Source organism: Nycticebus coucang, chromosome 9, assembly GCF_027406575.1.
Source record: "Nycticebus coucang isolate mNycCou1 chromosome 9, mNycCou1.pri, whole genome shotgun sequence".
Taxonomy (NCBI): Eukaryota; Metazoa; Chordata; class Mammalia; order Primates; family Lorisidae; genus Nycticebus; species Nycticebus coucang.
The window spans coordinates 117,601,694-117,619,626 of NC_069788.1; the positions used below are offsets into that span (position 1 = coordinate 117,601,694).

Here is a 17,933-nt window from a genome sequence, read left to right on the forward strand (position 1 = left end):
TGCAACAAACAGTTCACACCTTCCCTTTCTCAGCAGGTGTCTCCTCACTTTTCATTTTTTACATATTCTGATAGCCATAGTCTCTGTATAGACCAGGGATCTAAAAGGAAATGGCATTGAGGGTAGAGAAGAATGGAATCATGAGTTGGAAGCAGTGGTGGGAGGCAGGGAAAGAGAAAATTTTGACTCAAGACTCTGCACAATTATAAGAAATCCCTTCTGATCCCTAAACTAATTCCTGACGGCCGTCATTGAGGTCTGCTTAGGGGAAGGGAAGCAGCCATACATTGTCACATGAGCAAAGGCCTCCCCTTTCTCCTTTACTAGCCCACTTTGGAGAGAGATAACCTCATCTAGCCACTTCAGAAACAACCCCCCTTCCCATAGCCTCCTGGCCCTCTTCTCTCTGGGCTTCAATGCTGTGGATCGTGTTTTCTTAGCATCTCACAGCTCTCCCCTTTCTCCATCTCAACAGCCATTGTCTTGGTTCTGGCCTTTGTTTCTTTTCATCCTATCTCAAATCCCTCCGAATCTGTATGGCAAGCTCCTACCAAAGGGAGCCTCATAAAGTACCGCTCTGCCCGCATAGCGCAGTTCCTTAGTGGGGCTTCTGAGTGCTTCAAGGCCAAGTCCGGTTTGCCCTCTTTTCTTACTGTATCTTTCACAAGTCCTGTCCTCCACCCCACCCACTGTACAGACCTGCCCTCCCTGTAGCACTAAAGAAGGACCGTTTGCACCTCCCACCTCAGTGCCTTTGCTCATACAGCCTCCTCAGCCTCCTACCCCATCTGCCTGGCAAACACCAAGTCACCTTTTCAAGTTCTGTCTCACACATCAGACCCTCCTCTAAATCCTTCTCGGACTACCCTTTCTAACGAGAGTTCTGACCATCCCCACCATGAGGCCCACACTGCACTCTTACCATTCCCTTACACTTTCTTGTATTGACTTCACATCTGCTTCCTTCTACTAGACCAGCGGTTCTCAACCTGTGGGTTGCGACCCCATTGTAACAATGAAAATACATCCTGCATATCAGATATTTACATTATGATTCATAATAGTAGCAAAATTACAGTTATGAAGTAGCAACAAAAATAATTTTATGGTTGGGGGTCACCACAACATAGGAACTGTATTAAAGGGTCATGGCATTAGGGGGCATTAGGAAGGCTGAGAACCACTGGAGTAGGCATTCCCCTCTATTCTGTTTCTTCAGGGCAGGAAATTGGGCTTTACTCACCATCATTTTCCCATCATTTGGCACATATGTCTAACCAGAAAAGACGTGAAGGATGGAAGAAAGAAAGACAGGGATGAAAGGAAACAGGAGGTGTCGAACACAAAGAACACTTAATTGTCTTGTTGAGATAAAAATAGAAGATTTAGAAAAGGATCCATGTCTGTGGTTAGAGCACACACAGAGGGCTGTTACTCCAATTATAGTCCCTAGAAGATTTATTAGCAAAGATTTTAAGCTACATTATATACATAGTATTGTCTCAGTCTGTTTTGTGTTGCCGTAACAGAATACCACAGACCGGGTAATTTGTAATGAACATAAATTTATTTCTGGCTCGGTGCCTGTGGCTCAAGCAGCTAAGGTGCCAGCCACATACACCTGAGCTAATGGGTTCTAATCCAGCCTGGGCCTGCCAAACAATGACAGCTGCAACCAAAAAATAGCTGGGTGTTGTGGTGGGTGCCTGTAGTCCCAGCTGCTTGGGAGGCGGAGGCAGGAGAATCGCTTGAGTCCAGGAGTTGGAGGTTACTGTGAGCTGTGATGCCACAGCACTCCACCCAGGGCGATAGCTTGAGGCTCCATCTCAAAAAAAATACTAAAATAAAAAATTTATTTCCCACAAGTTGTGGAGAGGCTAGGAAGTCTAAAAGATTGAAGGCTGGCATCTGGTGAGGGCCTTCCTGCTGTGTCATCCATGGAAGAAGGGCAAAAAGAATGGGAGAGAGAGAGAGAAGCAGAGACAGAGAAAATCGGGCCAAACTTGTCCTTTGACAAGGAACCCACTTCTGCAATAATGACACTAATCCATTCATGAGGGAAAGGCCCTCATGGCCTGATCACCTGTTAAATGTCCCACCTCTCAGTACTGTTACAGTGGCTAATAAGTTTCCAACACATGCCTTCTGAGGGACACATTCAGAAACAGGACACATAGCACTCCACCCTAGCCTACCAGACTCATGTCCCTCTCACCTATAAAACATATTTATTCAATTCCAATAGCCCCAAAGTCTTAACTTATTGCAGAACTAACTCAAAAGTCTAAATCCAGGGTCTCATCTAAATCAGATAAGGGTGTGACTCAAGGTATGATTCATCCTGAGGCAAATTCCCCTTTAACTCTGAGCCCTGTGTTTCTAAAGTTACATGCTTCCAAAATACAATAATGGCACAGGCTGGGGCGGCGCCTGTGGCTCAAGGAGTAGGGCGCTGGTCCCATATGCTGGAGGTGGAGGGTTCAAACCCAGCCCCGGCCAAAAACCACACACACAAAAAAATAATAATAATAATGACACAGGCATAGGATAGATAAAATCCCATTCCAAAAGGAAGAAAGAAGCAAGAAGAAAAGGATAACTGTTTCCAAATAAGTCCAAAACCCAAAAGGGGAAAAAAAATCAAATCTTACAGCTCCAGAATAGTTTCCTTAGACTTCAGGCCCCACTTTCTAGGCACACTGAGGTAGTGATTGGGCCCCACAGCAGTTTTCCTGGGTCAGTCTTGTGCCTGCAGCTCTCCCAAGCTGGGGCTGCACACTGGTAGCTCTGCAATTGTGGGATCTTGGGTAGCCTGCCATTATGGCCCTGCTAGATCTAGTGGTGATGCCCTATAGCAGCTCTGACCCCACAGTTTTGCTAATTATTGCCCTAGTGGGGCTCTCTGTGGTGGCTCTGCCCCTATATCAAGTCTCTGCCTAGGCAACAAGGCTGTTCAATATATCCTTTGAAATCTAGGTAGAGGCTGCCATGGCCCCAGAGCCCAGGCATGCTGCACGCCTGCAGAATCAGTACCACCTGGCACCATGAAGATTTGCAGCTTGCACCCTCCAAAGCAGTGGCCTGAGTTTCATCTGGCCCTGCCTGAGCTACAGCTGGGGCAGACAAGGAATACTGCACTGGAATGGAGAAAACAGAGTCCTGAGGTGCTCTGGGCAGCGAGCCTGTGAGGGGTACCTGGATGGTTCCCCAAACAATCTGCCCTGTAGAGTTCTAGGCCTGTGAGGTGGAAGCAGCTTCAAAAATCTTCAAAATGCCTTCAGGATACTTCTCCCACTGCGTTGAACAGCATCTGGCGTTCTTCTATGTCTATGAATCTTTTCATTAAATGGTCGCTTGGCCACACCCTTGGTTTCCTCTCTAGAAAGTGCTCTTTTACTCTCTACCACACTGCCAGTCTGGGAATCCTTCAAATCTCTAAATTCTATTTTGCTTTTAATTGTAAATTAAAACTTGAAATTATTTCCTCTTCTCTCATTTTAAAAGAGCCACACAGCTCCTTCAATATTTTGATTAAAAATTTCTTCTGCCAGATATCCTAGTTCATTTCTCTTAAATTCTGCTTTCCATAAGGCCTTAGGGCATGGACATAATTCAGCCAAGTTCTTTGCCACTGAATAATAAAAATGACCTTTATTCCAGTTTCCAATAAGATATCCCTCTTTTCTGTCTGAGACCTCATCAGGATGGCCTTTACTGTCTCTATTTCTACCGCATGGTGATCGTGGCACTTACATAATCTCTAAGAAAATTCAGATTTTCCCTACACTCTCCTCTTCTTCTGAGTCCTTGCCAGAATCACCCTTCATGTTCCATTTACAGCAATCTAGCCTCGTTTAGCCTCCTCCTTCACATTCTTCCATCCTCTACCCATGAGCCTGGACCAAACCCACTCCCGCATTTTCAGGTGTTTGTTACAGCAACACTCCTGGTATCAACATTCTTAGTCCATTTTTTGCTGCTATAACAGACTAGTACAGACTGACTAATTGGTAATCAACATAAAATTATTTCTCACAGTTGTAGAGGCATCTGGCAAGGGCGTTGCTGTCGCATCATCCCACAGCAGAAGAGCAAAGACGGGGGAGAGACAGACCAAGGGGACGAACTCAACCACTCGCAAACCACGAATATGGGAGGAGGGAGGGTATTTGGGGGGACCTCACCTAATGTGCATGATGCAATGGTACATTTCAAAACTATTAAGAAATGAGTATAATTCTGATGGATGTGTTACTTAGTTTAATGTAAGCATTTTACATTGTACATCAAAGCAGTACACTGAACCCCATTAAAAAAATGAAATAAAATAAAGCCTATCCTTCAAACAAAAAAGCAAACCACGTGCCAGAATGGAGTCACAGTAGGAGATAGGGCTCAGTCCCAACAAAAAGGCAACATTCCAATGCAGGTCAGCACAGACCAGTGTGTCAGAGAGAGCGCTGCCGAAGGAGACATGGGGAGGGGAGCGCAGCTGGGGATCAGCACGGCTGTGGAGGGGTTAGAATCCCTGTTGCACCCATTGAGCCTTTTTGCTTTAGGGGATACTAGTAAAAGAACATAGAGCTGCCAGACAGTGTTCCTGTTTCACCAGACCTTTACTGAATCTTCATTAGGGTGTGAGGATAATACTTTCAGAGAAGAAAATACAACTCAGAATTTAAAAGTAAACTAGGGGGGGTGGCGCCTGTGGCTCAGTGAGTACGGCGCCGGCCCCATATGCCGAGGGTGGCGGGTTCAAACCCAGCCCCGGCCAAACTGCAACAAAAAAATAGCCGGGCGTTGTGGCGGGCACCTGTAGTCCCAGCTGCTCGGGAGGCTGAGGCAAGAGAATCGCGTAAGCCCAAGAGTTAGAGGTTGCTGTGAGCGGTGTGACGTCACGGCACTCTACCGAGGGCGGTACAGTGAGACTCTGTCTCTACAAAAAAAAAAAAAAAGTAAACTAGGGGAATTGATTGCTATGTGGAAAGAGTGACTTTGTAAGAAAAAAATGAAAGAAATAGATGCCCTTTGCATGTCTAATTCTTGTGAAGGAATGTGCCCCTGTACCTCCTGGGGGCCCCTCACTGAAGGGGGGCCACAGGGAGATGAGGACTATTTGGTTCCCATGTGGGAAGCCTCTGCAGAGAGTGCTCTTTATTCTTTGGCAGTAAATGGCAGAACACTGAAGCCAAACTCAGTACAAGGAAAAGACACTAGCTAGAAAAGGGCAGAACTTGGAAACACAGGAGGAGGGCCAGGGATTCCCCCCTGATAATACTCAGAGGACCATGGCCTGTGGAGCTTATTCTTTCTCAAAAGTGTCCTGTTGCCACATAGAGGCACACAGTTAAAGGAAATAACTAATAATTATTTAACAGAGATAGAACAAGCTCCCTTAAGATAATAGAACATTCCCCTCTTTGAAGGAAGCATTAAAGGTAGCCACGCTGCAGGGGTTGAAAGGAAGGCTTTCTGCAATTAATTCCAAGTAGCATGCAGGAATAATCTTACATTAACAGGGGACTCAGTATAGGATGGAGGTGAATAACCCAGGGATGTAGAAGAGGGAGTGTAAGTATATGATCGGGGCTGGGAAGCAAAGGAGAAGGAAAATTCTGGCTTTGCCGTTTAGAAGCCATGAGATTTGGAACAATTTTTTTTTTTTTTTTTTTTGAGACAGAGCCTCAAAACTGTTGTCCTGGGCAGAGTGCCGTGACATCACAGCTCACAGCAACCTCCAACTCCTGGGCTCAAGTGATTCTCCTGCCTTCGCCTCCCAAGTAGCTGGGACTACAGGCGCCTGCCACAACACCCGGCTATTTTTTGGTTGCAGCTGTCATTGTTGCTTGGAGGGCCCGGGCTGGATTCGAACCTGCCAGCTCAGGTGTATGTGGCTGGCGCCTTAGCCGCTTAAGTCCTAGGTGCCAAGCCTGGAACAAATTTTTAAAGCTCTACAAACTTCAGTGTACTCATCTATAATATGTTCCTAGTGACACCTACCTCATAGAACTGTTGTGAGCCTTGAACAAGAAAATGCCCACAAAGCACTTAGCAGAGTAATTGGGGTAAAGGAAACTCTCAATAAACAGCCGGGTAGTCAGAGTAAGCAACCAGAAAGCCAGGGCTTTAGAAGGCTTGTTCTCAGTCTCTCCCAGATATACCCAGGACCTCAGTTCTAATTTTCTAAGGTTTGTAAAGGCTGTGCCTCCTTCTGGTGGCTTGACACTCAAGAGAATTCTGCTACAGGGTCCTGGATCAGATTCCTGGCTCTATCTCTCATTGCTGATTCTGGGCTGAGGACTGAGAAAATAGGCAGTGGGATATAGCCACTGCAGGCTGGTTCTCCAAGGTGTTCTCACAATCACAGTCCCTTTGGTAACAATAAAACACGAGTCCAAGGCTCAAGTACACATAGTCTTTGTCTGAGATGCCAGAGCTCTTAAGCTCTGCCAAGCCAAGAGAACAAACTTCCAGAAAGAGACCCTCAGTGAAAAAAAAAATCATCTCTATTGCAAGCATTCTAACCCTAAGGCAGTTGCCAGGAGCCAGCGATCGATTTAAAAATCCAGGGAAGGTTGGGCGGCGCCTGTGGCTCAAGGAGTAGGGCGCCGGTCACATATGCCGGAGGTGGTGGATTCAAACCCAGCCTCGGCCAAAAAAAAAAAAAAAAAAAAATCCAGGGAAGGTTGGAGACAGGTTGAGGGAAGGAAGGAGTGACTGTATCAACTCTATGGTAACTGAAAACACTCAATCATTTAGAGCTGCAGAAATCAGGAAAGCCCAGTGATTTCAATTGCACTTGACAATCCATTATGCATTGGATAATGTGTAGCATTTCATTAAATGTTATGGTAACATATTATTACATACATTCAAACTGAATGCCAGAGACTTATTTGATTTACTTTCCCTCACACTTCCATCAGGTAAATCTTTTGCCTGCTTCCATTCCCCTACCCCTAATTTCACATCTATTAACATTCTGGAAATGTCTGAAGCCCCTGACTCCACCAATCAGTGGCATCAAGAAAGGACTTGAAATGCAAACCGGTCTTGTACTGTGCTGTGCACCTCACAGCCGCGGCCCTCACAGGAGACAAGCAGAGGCCGTGGTCCAGGTGGTGTATCAGCTCAAGGCAAGGATGCTCCCTCAGCAACAGTAGCCAGGAGACAAAAGCTCCAAGCTGGCCTGCATCTGCCACATGTGTCACAAGTTTTCAAATTGTGCACACTGAGAGTGCAAGGAGCATTTTGGAATCACAGTCATACACCAGGAGGATTTCTAGGACAAATAAAGAGAAAAAAGTCAGCAGCAGATCACTGTCTTCTTCCTTTCAAGCCCCCGCCACAGAGCACGGGGTGCTGTTCTAATACGTACTTCAGTAAGCTTTGCAGGTAAATGAAATGACACTCTAGATTGTCATTTCTCAGAGAAAAGTCAGAGAGGAAGATCATAAGGGCCATTATTTGCAAGATAAAAGAATCACTGCTAAGTTAAGACTTCATTTTCCAGTGCCTCATTTTATTTCTAAATTAAAAAAAATTAAAATCATCACTTGGTTTCAAATCAATTGTAAGTTGTTTATTTTATTAGCCAAGTTTCTCTGTTTGTAAAAAGAGAGATGATAAGATCTGTGCTGCAAGGTTGATGTGGGGTTTAATGGAAATAAAGCACAAAGGGTCAAATGTGATGCCTGCAGCTTTACAGTTACTCAGTAAAGGCTCACTCACTTCCATCAGTAGAAGATAAAACAGAGTTTTAATTACCACTGCTGGGAGCAGTGGAACCAAATAAGGATGTTCTTTATTATCAACTATGGGACGATCTTGCCCCATTTTCTCCTTTCACTCACAGCAAACCAACCAACGTTAAAATACCGCATCCTGTCTAACCTTCATTCTCTTATGAGCCAAATAAATTTCAGCGTCCTTGACTCTCAGGTCAGTGCCTTGACCAACATATCGTGTAGTTGTTTCCGATGTTGTTTCCCAACTGGAAATACAGGCTGCCACCTGCCTCTGGTCTGCCTTCCTCCATCCTGCTCTGCCTTTTCAAAATAAAGATACAGAACTCAAAAATGTGATAACCACAAGGCTTCTTCCATATTCAGAAGACCAGACAAACGAAAGACAAAAACACTCTGGTTCTCCTATGGTGTGCCTTTAGCCTTTGAAGATGGTGAACAGAAAGCTCAGGATTGAAGGCTGGCCCTCTGTGAGGAGGGGCGGCACAGCCAGCCCTGCTGCAGCATCTTTTCTATAAGAAAAATCAATTGGCTGGGAAGTTTATGCTTGTTGTGAAGTTCAACTTGGAAAAAGTTGCCTATTATATGTCTGGGCTTAAGAATTTTAAAAGTTGACTTTTATCTTGAAATTCATTGCCATGTTGAGCGAGATGGTGCTTAAAAATTTTTTGTTTTTGCAGAACTCGATAGAATCTTTTTATTAACCATGTAAAGTTATAGGGGTATAAATATTACCTCACCTGCAAACTCTGTAATTTGACTGGGTTTGGGGACTTTTTCTGCCTAGAGTCTTTCTACTGAAAGTCACCAGATTAAAGTGAAAATAGGAACGAATTAGGAATTGGGAGAACTGAGTTTCTCTTCCATTTCTGCTACTAGTGGTGTGACCCTAAATAAGCCAATTAATCTCAATTGCTTAACCCATCTATAAAATCAAGGGGTTAGAATAGAGCATGGGATTGAGGACCACGCAAGTGGGAATCATTAAGTGCTTGCTAAACTCTGCAACTCCTGGATGTGGCCTCACCCTGCTCAATCCTGCTGGTGGAGCCTGGGGGGGGCCTTCTTTGTCCACAAACACGTGGGATTCTTAAGTTCACTGTAGTTGAGACTCAGTGAACAAGATGGCCCCTAGATTGCATTTCAGGTGGGACACTGTCACATTCTTAATGACAGTGAAGATACTGATTCACTGTATATCAGTTTGTAGTTTATGTAGACACGGAACCCTTCTTTCCCTTTTGCTTTCCCTAAACAACGATCTTGCCCTGTTTTCCTCTCACTCACAGCTAACCAACCAAGGCTAGAATATCACATCCTGTCCCACTTTCATTCTCAAATGAGCCAAATAAATTTCAGCATCCTTAACTCTCAGGTCAGTGCTTTATCCAAGAGATCTTATAGCTGTTTCTGATGTTGTTTTCCAAATGAAAACATTTTTCTTCCTCGGCCAGAGAATAAGGTCTTCAATTTGGTTCCAAAGCCCTGTGTCTCCTTTACTTCCCGCAGAGTTCATGTTTCTCCAGAAACCTCTCACCAACTTAGAGCTGGACAGTCACTCCATAAGGGGATTTGGTACCAGACAGTGCATAAAAATAAATCTAGGTTGACCTGGAGGACAGCAAAACAGTGCAAGTCCTGGTGAAATGAGTGGCTCATCATGCTCTGTGAATGCAACTAGTCACTTGGCCCATTGTAGTCTAAGCTTATGACCCTCTAAGAGAGAAGTAAGGACATATACTGAGTCTACCATAACAATATTAATAAGTGTGTTCTGTTGAAATACATTAATAAATATTCTTTATTCCAAGATATAGTTCTTTTTTTTTTTCTTTTTTGGCCAGGGCTGGGTTTGAACCTGCCACCTCTGGCATATGGGGCCGGCGCCCTTCCCCTTTGAGCCACAGGGGCCACCCACCAAGATATAGTTCTACTTTTTGGTGTTAAAATGTCTTTTCCTTTTTGAAATGGTGGTAAGAATTTTATCACTCTATTGATAAAAAATATTGTTTCAAATCCTATGGTAAGGCTGGACACAATGGCTCACACTTATAATCCTAGCACTCTGGGAGGCCCCTGTGAGTAGACTGCCTGAGCTCAGGAGTTCGAGACCAGCCTGAGCAAGAGAGAGACCCCCATCTGTAAAATTAGCCACACATTATGGCTTACTGTAGTCCCTTGGGAGGCTGAGGCAAGAGGATCTCTTGAACCCAAGAGTTGGAGGTTGCTGTGAGCTATGACACCACAGCACTCTACCAAGGGCAACAAAATGGGACTCTGTCTCCAAAAACAAACAAACAAACAAACAAACACCTATGGTAGTTCCTCACCTTTGTCTTTTTATTTTTATTTAAACTTTTATTGGCTCCAGGTGGCTCAAAATTTTTGTCTCAGCAAAGTCAGTGTGTCTCCTTGGGTGAATATGGATTTAGGCCTGACATTCTGCCCCAATCTACCCTTCAGCTTATCTTGGAAAAGAAATTTTTCATCCTTTTTTTAGTTATTCAGTCCTCTATAAGCCTTTCCAAGCACAGAGAAGAGAAGTTAAGGCTTATGGAAGGTGACAACTTAGACTTTTTACCTTCTCTCCAAAGTCCTCAATGCTGCCTGTTCCCTGAATCCCTCCCTTGCTCAGGCTAGTCTGTGTTTAGGGCTCTGACTTCCTTACACAGAAGAATTCCCAGGAGGATTCAAGGGACGTCTGCTTCCCACTCTCCCATAGCCCCCAACAGGATAGTGTTGCAAAAAAGCATTTCTATATAGGTGTCTGTTTGCAACTGTCTGTTGAAAAGGTCTTTGATGCTAACCTTTTCAACAGACAACTACTAGGATAATACTTAAAGGACTGATTCAACTGTAAAACGCAATTCCTATGGGGAAGAAGTGATTCTAAATAAACAGTATGTCCTTCATCTTCGAGACTAGATTTATATGTAGATGCAAGCAGTTTGTTTCTCTTTGAAAATAAATGTATCAACTGTGTAAGTGTCTAGCATAGTCCTTCCTCTGACGGTACACAGATAAAATTCAGTTGCAGACCTCAAGGGGCTCTTCACTCAGGATTCCAAAGTACAAGAATGCAGACAAGTGCTAGGTATAACTGTGGGCCAGAGGGAAGAGGGACAGATCCCGGCCAGGTATCAGGGAAGTCTTCAAAGTAATGATGCTTAGTCTTTGAAAATGTAAAATGGACACTGAGAGAAGAATTTGAAAACAAATTTTATTTCAGAATATTATGAGGTAAGAAACATTTTGTTACATAAATTGCTTTTGTATTGTTTGAGTCAAAGTTACAAGTGTGTATTATACCTGTTAGGTGTGAATTTACCCATCCTCTTCTTTTCCCTCCCACCAACTTGATTTTTGATGAGTGTTATTTCCATATGTGCATGTAAATGTTGATTGATTAGTTCCAATTTAATAGTGAATACATGTGGTGTCTGTTTCTCCATTCTTGTGATACTTCCCTTAGAAGAATGGTCTCTAGTTCCAACCAGGTTGTTACAGAAGGTATTAGCTCACCACTTTTTTATGGCTGAGTAGTACTCCATAGTACTCCACATTTTATTAATCCACTCATTCATGGGCACTTGGGTTGTTTCCATGTCTTTGCAATTGTGAATTTTGCTGCTATAAACATTTGTGTGCAGGTGTCTTTTTTACCTTTGAGTGAATACCTAGTAGTGGGGTTACTGATTAAATGACAGGTCTCCTTTTAGTTCTTTGAGATATCTCCAGACTACTCTCCATAGAGATTATACTAGTTTCCAGTCCCACCACCTGTGTATGGGTGTTCCTATCTCTCTGCATCCAGGAGAGAGAAGAATTGTGTCACCAGAAAGGAAACACCAAATACTTCCAAGATGCAAGACAACTTGAGGCTTCAGGAAAGCCTTGGGCTTAAGTAACATTAATGGTCCTGCCAACCATTTCCTAGGCACTTTAGGCTCACCCCTTAAGTCATCTGTAACTTTAGGGTGCCTTCTAAACAGAAGATGAAAATATTATTATAAAGTCCACTTAAATAAACCTCCTATATGAAATAGTCACTACTTTCCAATTTGTTGAAATAAGAGAGTCATAATATTTATCTCATCAAGGGGGTATGAGGCTTGGTCAGGATTAATTTAGTTCATTATTCCTTCTAGGGCACTTGAAAATTTATATAACCCCATATATAGTCTGTAACAACAGCCTTCATGAGGATTTGATGAGAGATAGTATGAACATGAATGTTTCCTAGAGTTTTCATCTATCTTTGAAGTATAACCAGCCTCACTCTAGCTTTTCCAGCCCTTGTGACAGGACCCCAGTTACTGAAAGAGTTTCTCCCTCATCACTGCAGAGCCTTCCTTAGCAGTAGGTGCTCTCACAGCTCTTGCACCCTGTTTTTCTACTTCTCGAAGTAGAATGTGAACAACCAGAGGGCATCATCCATCTCTTATCTTTGACTCCTGCATCTAGTTAGCACAGTAACTAGCAGAGATGATTAAATCAAGGTTTTTCAAAGGAACAAGTGCCCAAACCCTTTGTTCTTGTTCCAAGGCAAAACCCAGCCTTCACCCTCTGAGGATGTGGCCTACCCCTCTGCACCTCATCTTTCTTTCTTTTTTTTTTTTGCACGGTATTGTTATCATTTTATTTTATAAATTATATATGCATGAAATACTGGAAAGGAATACAATAAAATAGCAACCTGATTTTCTTTTTTTTTTTAATTAATATTAAACTCATCTTTCTTACTAACCAAATTTCATTTAAGGCAGAGGTCCTCAACCTTGGCTGCATACTAGAATCATTTGGGAGAGCTTACAAATAAAATAAACACAGATGCTTTTTGCTCCCTGGGCATAGATTTTGATATAACCGGTCAGGGAAGGGCCCTCACATTGGTACAAATGCCTCTGTGATGAGTCTAAAGTATAGCCAGGCTTGAGGACCACTGATTTTAAGAGGGTCCTCAAATCCCACCTCTTCCTAAAAAGACTGCTGCTGACAGTTCTGCCTTCCTTTGGATTCAAAGCAATAGTTGTTGCTATTCATTATAATACTGTTGTAACTATTCATTATATAATTAATCAAACACGGCCTTGTGACGGTACTTCAGAATTAGTTTGTTCTTTAATTCCTGCACTGCATTTTGATTGCCCATAAGGGAGTATGTGTATGTGTATATATGCACACACACACACACACACACACTATATATATATATATATATATATATATGATCGTCCATACTAGACCAGAGGACCTGGAGGGCAGGAACTGATAAACCACTTCCTTGTATCCCCTTGCCATGTACAGGGTAGACCAAAACAGATTTTTGATGATTTAAAACAATGATAACCAGAAAATCTAATAGAGGCCATTTTATTTGACATGTTTTTGGTAAAAATAAAATGTTGCAGAAAGGGTGGGGTAGGATTGAAGCAGAGTTAGAAAAGAGAAAATTAAAGTCAAACGAAAAAAAGCTAAATTAGTCCAAAAGAAAATGTTTCCCAGCTTCTTAAGAGGTTTTTGCAAACACTGAAGCAGAACAAATGATTTCTTTCTTGGTTATATGATTTTACTAAGTTTCCAGGGTGTAAATAAAATAATCAGGCAGTGAGGACTCCTTCCCTCAGACTACACAATTCAGCTCTTGGGTTAATCAGCTGGAAGATCTGTGCAGCTTGACCTGACCCCCTTCTAGGCCTGTGATCTCAGGCTAAGCCTCACATTCAAGAGCCCTGGTTTAGAGATCAATGTCATAGAAACAGAATAAAGCATAATCCCCCTCCCTTAACCTCGATCCCTTGGTGTAGTGGCCTTTGCTTGTACATTGAAAAAAACAAACAAAACAAAACCCCGAAAACCAGCCCAACTCCTACCCCTATTGTCTTCTCCAAGTGGCTGGTGTCCTGGTATCCAGCAGGTCTGACTACCCTAGAATGATCTAGGCATGTTCTACTAAGTGATGCTATAGGAAAGTGCTCTTTGATGCAATTACCTTAGCAGCCTAGCTTTGAAGTATTGTTTTGTGCACATATCCCAAAAGGCTTATCTTCACATGGCTCCTATGGTTTGTCATGAAATAAGATCACAGGAAAGACTCAGTGAATCGCTAAGCACATCCTCTGCTATGGCAATAAAAGGTCATCAGAGAGAGAGACATGTTTTCTGTATCAAACTTTATCCTAGTTATGAGGCCACAAGTTTAGGTACACAACTGGTACCTAAAGGCATGCCTATTTCTACAGATTAATTAAATGTATGTTCTTTGCCTAGGTTGGCCATTTTAAAACTGGTCACATTTTACATTATATTCTAATTATTGTCTGAAAACATGATTCAAAGGCCTTTAAATCTACTCCTGATTGATTAGGAATAATAATAACACGTTGTTCTTTGTAAATTAAGATAACACTGCTGACCCGTCTAATAGGATATGAGTTGCTATACTGTCACTGATCCATCCACACTTTGCTCTTGGTTCTTCTTGTGACCTCGGCTTGCCTTTGACCTCATCAGCCACAAGCCAAGAGACATCAACATCTTCCAGTCACCAAAGAGACAGAAAATAATAGCATTTGTCCCAACAAATACTTCCTATAGATGCTTACTGATTAATTTATTACAACAAAAAGAAAATAAAAAAATGTAGCACTCAATTCTTTATTTACTTATAAATTCTAAGTAGAATTTGTAAAACTAGTATTTGGGAGCCTTGAATCCATGACACCAAATCACAAAACCAGTGTGTATGGTAAGAACGAACTACTGGTTTTCAAGGATCCATGGAAATGGATGACTCAACACTGATTCACAAGGCATTTTGCTTCCTCTGACAGAGTTTAGATAGGAGTGCTTGACAGTCCTGAATGATTTGAAAGCTGCAACAATGTTTATTTAACATGATTTACTACCTAGAGTACAAACTAAAGGCCATTACATTCTCCAGAAATATTTTTGAATGTAGTCCACCAAAAAAAGAGCAGTAAGATTTAGAGCCCAGAATACCTCATCAGGGAACAGGTACCCTGAGGTAGTGAGTACACCATGGCCTGAAAAGTCAAGAATGCTTCTCTGCATGGAAACATGCAGCCTCACCTTCTCAGGACATGGCTGATGGGATCACCAGGCAAACCAGGAAGACTGCTCTGATCTGTACCCATGAGTATGCAGAAAGTTATGCCTGGAACTGGCAGTAGCTCACACCTGTTTGGGATGATTCCTGCCTCCTTGATAAAGAACTAATTTACCTAATGAAGGTAAAGGCAACAACACCCTTCCCACCATCTCCTCTGGAAAGCACCACCAGTGCAGGATTTCATGCCTTTTTTAATAGCCTGAATTTGATGCATATTTAGCAAGACAGGAAAATAATGGGTTGTGAAGTCTGTCCTATCCAAAAAATCAGAATAGTCACTCTATCTTCTTCTTGCTCCTGCTTTCAAGTAATTGAATCTGTCACCCCAGCAGGAAAAAAATTGATGTTAAACATTAGAAAAAAAAGAAATCTTCTGATGATGAAATATTTTACCAAAGGGGTCAGACAGTGGTGTCTCTTTCTTTATAGTGTGGAGAGAAGATTTAAAACAGTAGTAGAAAGTCATCTTTCTGGGTGGGAGCAGGAAGATTCTCACTTGAGATCAGGACAGAAACTAGGGAGCTCCGAGAAAGTCAGCATCCTTTTGAAGGTCTTTCTGGCGTCATTCAGCACTTCACACTATAAGCTTCTGTCTGGCCTAAGGTTTTCACAGCATACATATCCCAAGAAAAAGAACCATCACCATTTAAAATATCCACAAATTAGTCCTGAACACATACCTAAGTGAAATCATCACTGAGAGATGGAGAATTTGAGATCCCCCAGGGTGTGGTCTTTGGTCATTTATGAAGGGGAATGCTAACTCTGTGAGATCTATTTGATATTGTTTTCCTGTGTGTGAAATGTCTCCCCATTGGTGTTGGAGCAAGCAGGGAGGATGGTTTCTTTACTCCTGCCTTGCCAGTGCTGGCCAAGGACAGAGAATGTGGCCAACATCTTTATTTAATTTGTTTGTTTGTTTGTTTTCAGACAGAGCCTGACTCTGTCACCCTCAGTAGTGCCATGGCATCATCATAGCTCACAGCAACCTCCAACTCCTGGGCTCAAGAGATCCTCCTGTCTCAGCCTCCTGAGTGGCTGAGACTATAGGTGCCTGCCATGATTCCTGGCTAATTTTTCTTTTTTTTTTAGTAGAGACAGGGTCTTGCTCTTGTTCAGACTGGTCTCAGACTCCTGAGCTCAAGTGATCCACCCATCTTGGCCTCCCAGAGTGCTGGGATTACAGGCGTGCGTCCCCATGCCTGGCCTGGCCACCACTTTCAGAAGATGCTCAGATTGCTGGCCTTCGAAGTCAGAGAACACAATCAAAGCACTCACCTGTCTTCTCTCCGAATCAAGGTACTGGAGAATCAGCCGGGTGTTCACACTGTGACTCCAGGTGTTTCCTAGTGCAGCTGTCACACAGCTGGATCCAGAAGTATCTGAAATGAAACAACAAAATTGTGTTTATGGACGCCCTTTCTTATAATGGCGTTTCACATCAAGTCCCATAATTACTCATTGCTCAGAGAGTACGCAGAGGCTCAATTCATTACCACAGAAATTGACAAATTAGAGGAGGAGGAACGGGGTTAAAGATATGAGACTAAAACCAAAAACCATGGCTTGGCGCTGGTAGCACAGTGGTAAGGGCACCAGCCACATACACAGAGGCAGGTGGGTTTGAACCCGGTCTGGGGCCTGCTAAACAACAATGACAACTGCAACAAAAAAAACAGCTGGGCATTGTGGCGGGCACCTGTCGTCCCAGCTACTTGGGAGGTTGAGGCAAGAGAATGGCTTAAGCCCAAGAGTTAGAGGTTGCTGTGAGCTGTGACGCCATAGCACTCTACCAAGGGCAACATAGTGAGACTCTGTCTCAAAAATAAATAAATAAATAAATAAATACTAAAAACCAGCATGGGTTTCCTCAGTCTCGTTGAAAGTGATCACCACTGGGCTAAACAGTAACACAGTTATGTATCAGGAGACTGCATTCAGGGCAGCTTGGGGCCACTGTTGTTAACCAATCAAGCCACTCAATGTCCATGGCAGAAAGGCATAATTCTATTCCACAGTACAAGCATTTATGAAATAGGTTTAATAGAGTCGTTAGACATTTTTAGCTTGATAAGAGTCTTAACTCAGTTTTCCTTATCAATAGAGAAATGGCAGCATATATATAAAATGCCTTAGCCTTCTCAGCCCCTGTATACACATTGAGAAATAAATAACTGAGATCTCAACAAGTCTGGGAATTTTGGACTGAAGAAGAATTTAGCATCAGGAAGATTAAATTTGGGGTGGCCTTGGTTCATCATGGATGTAATTAAAAACATGCAAAAATTAATGTGAAAATTGCTCAGCTCCTGTGGCTCAAGTGGCTAAGGCGCCAGCCATATACACCTGAGCTGGCGGGTTCGAATCCAGCCTGGGCCCGCCAAACAACAACAATGCTGCAACCAAAAAATAGCCAGGCATTGTGGCGGGCGCCTGTAGTCCCAGCTACTTGGGAGGTGGAGGCAGGAGAATCACTTGAGCCCAGGAGTTGGAGGCTGCTGTGAGCTATGATGCCATAGTACTCTACCTAGGGTGACAGCTTGAGGCTCTGTCTCAAACAAAATAAAACAAAAATTAATGTGAAAATAATAAACTACATTGTTCTGATCTGATCTCATCATTCTACTTAAAATCCTCCCGTAGTCTTCTATGCCTGAGAGAGACACTAACTCCTGAAGAATGTGTTCTTGGACACATTGTCAGCTGCCTCTGCACCTCCCGCCGGCCTCAGCTCTCCCGGCTTGCTTGGGGGATGGTCTCCCGTGACCTTCTGACTCCTCTGACCTCATTGTCCTTTGGTCAGCAGCTGATAAAGCTTCTCCCTTCTTTGGCATCCAATCTACTGGCGTCTTCCCCTTCTCCTGTTACCACGTTGATTACTCCTCTCCCTTCTCCACCTTTGTGCTGGTGAACCTCAGGGAGTTGGGCGAGACCACATTTTTTCCTAATATCAAGTGCTTTCAATGGCTAGGAGAGTAATGTACATTAATGAAGAGGCCAGGTGTTTATATATTAATATGACAAAATTCTTTACTACCACAAAGAGATGAAGTTGC

General features: G+C 43.0%; 1 protein-coding gene across 6 annotated transcripts in view; it reads right to left on the bottom strand.

Moving 5' to 3' along the window:
* Positions 1-17,933, bottom strand: part of RAD51B (RAD51 paralog B) — a 736,945-nt gene that overhangs the window by 47,388 nt on the left and 671,624 nt on the right. For all 6 annotated transcript variants that reach the window (XM_053602196.1, XM_053602197.1, XM_053602198.1 and 3 more), the window contains one exon: positions 16,156-16,259. In XM_053602196.1, coding sequence (XP_053458171.1) covers positions 16,156-16,259 — 104 coding nt within the window. The remainder of the gene's footprint in view (positions 1-16,155; positions 16,260-17,933) is intronic.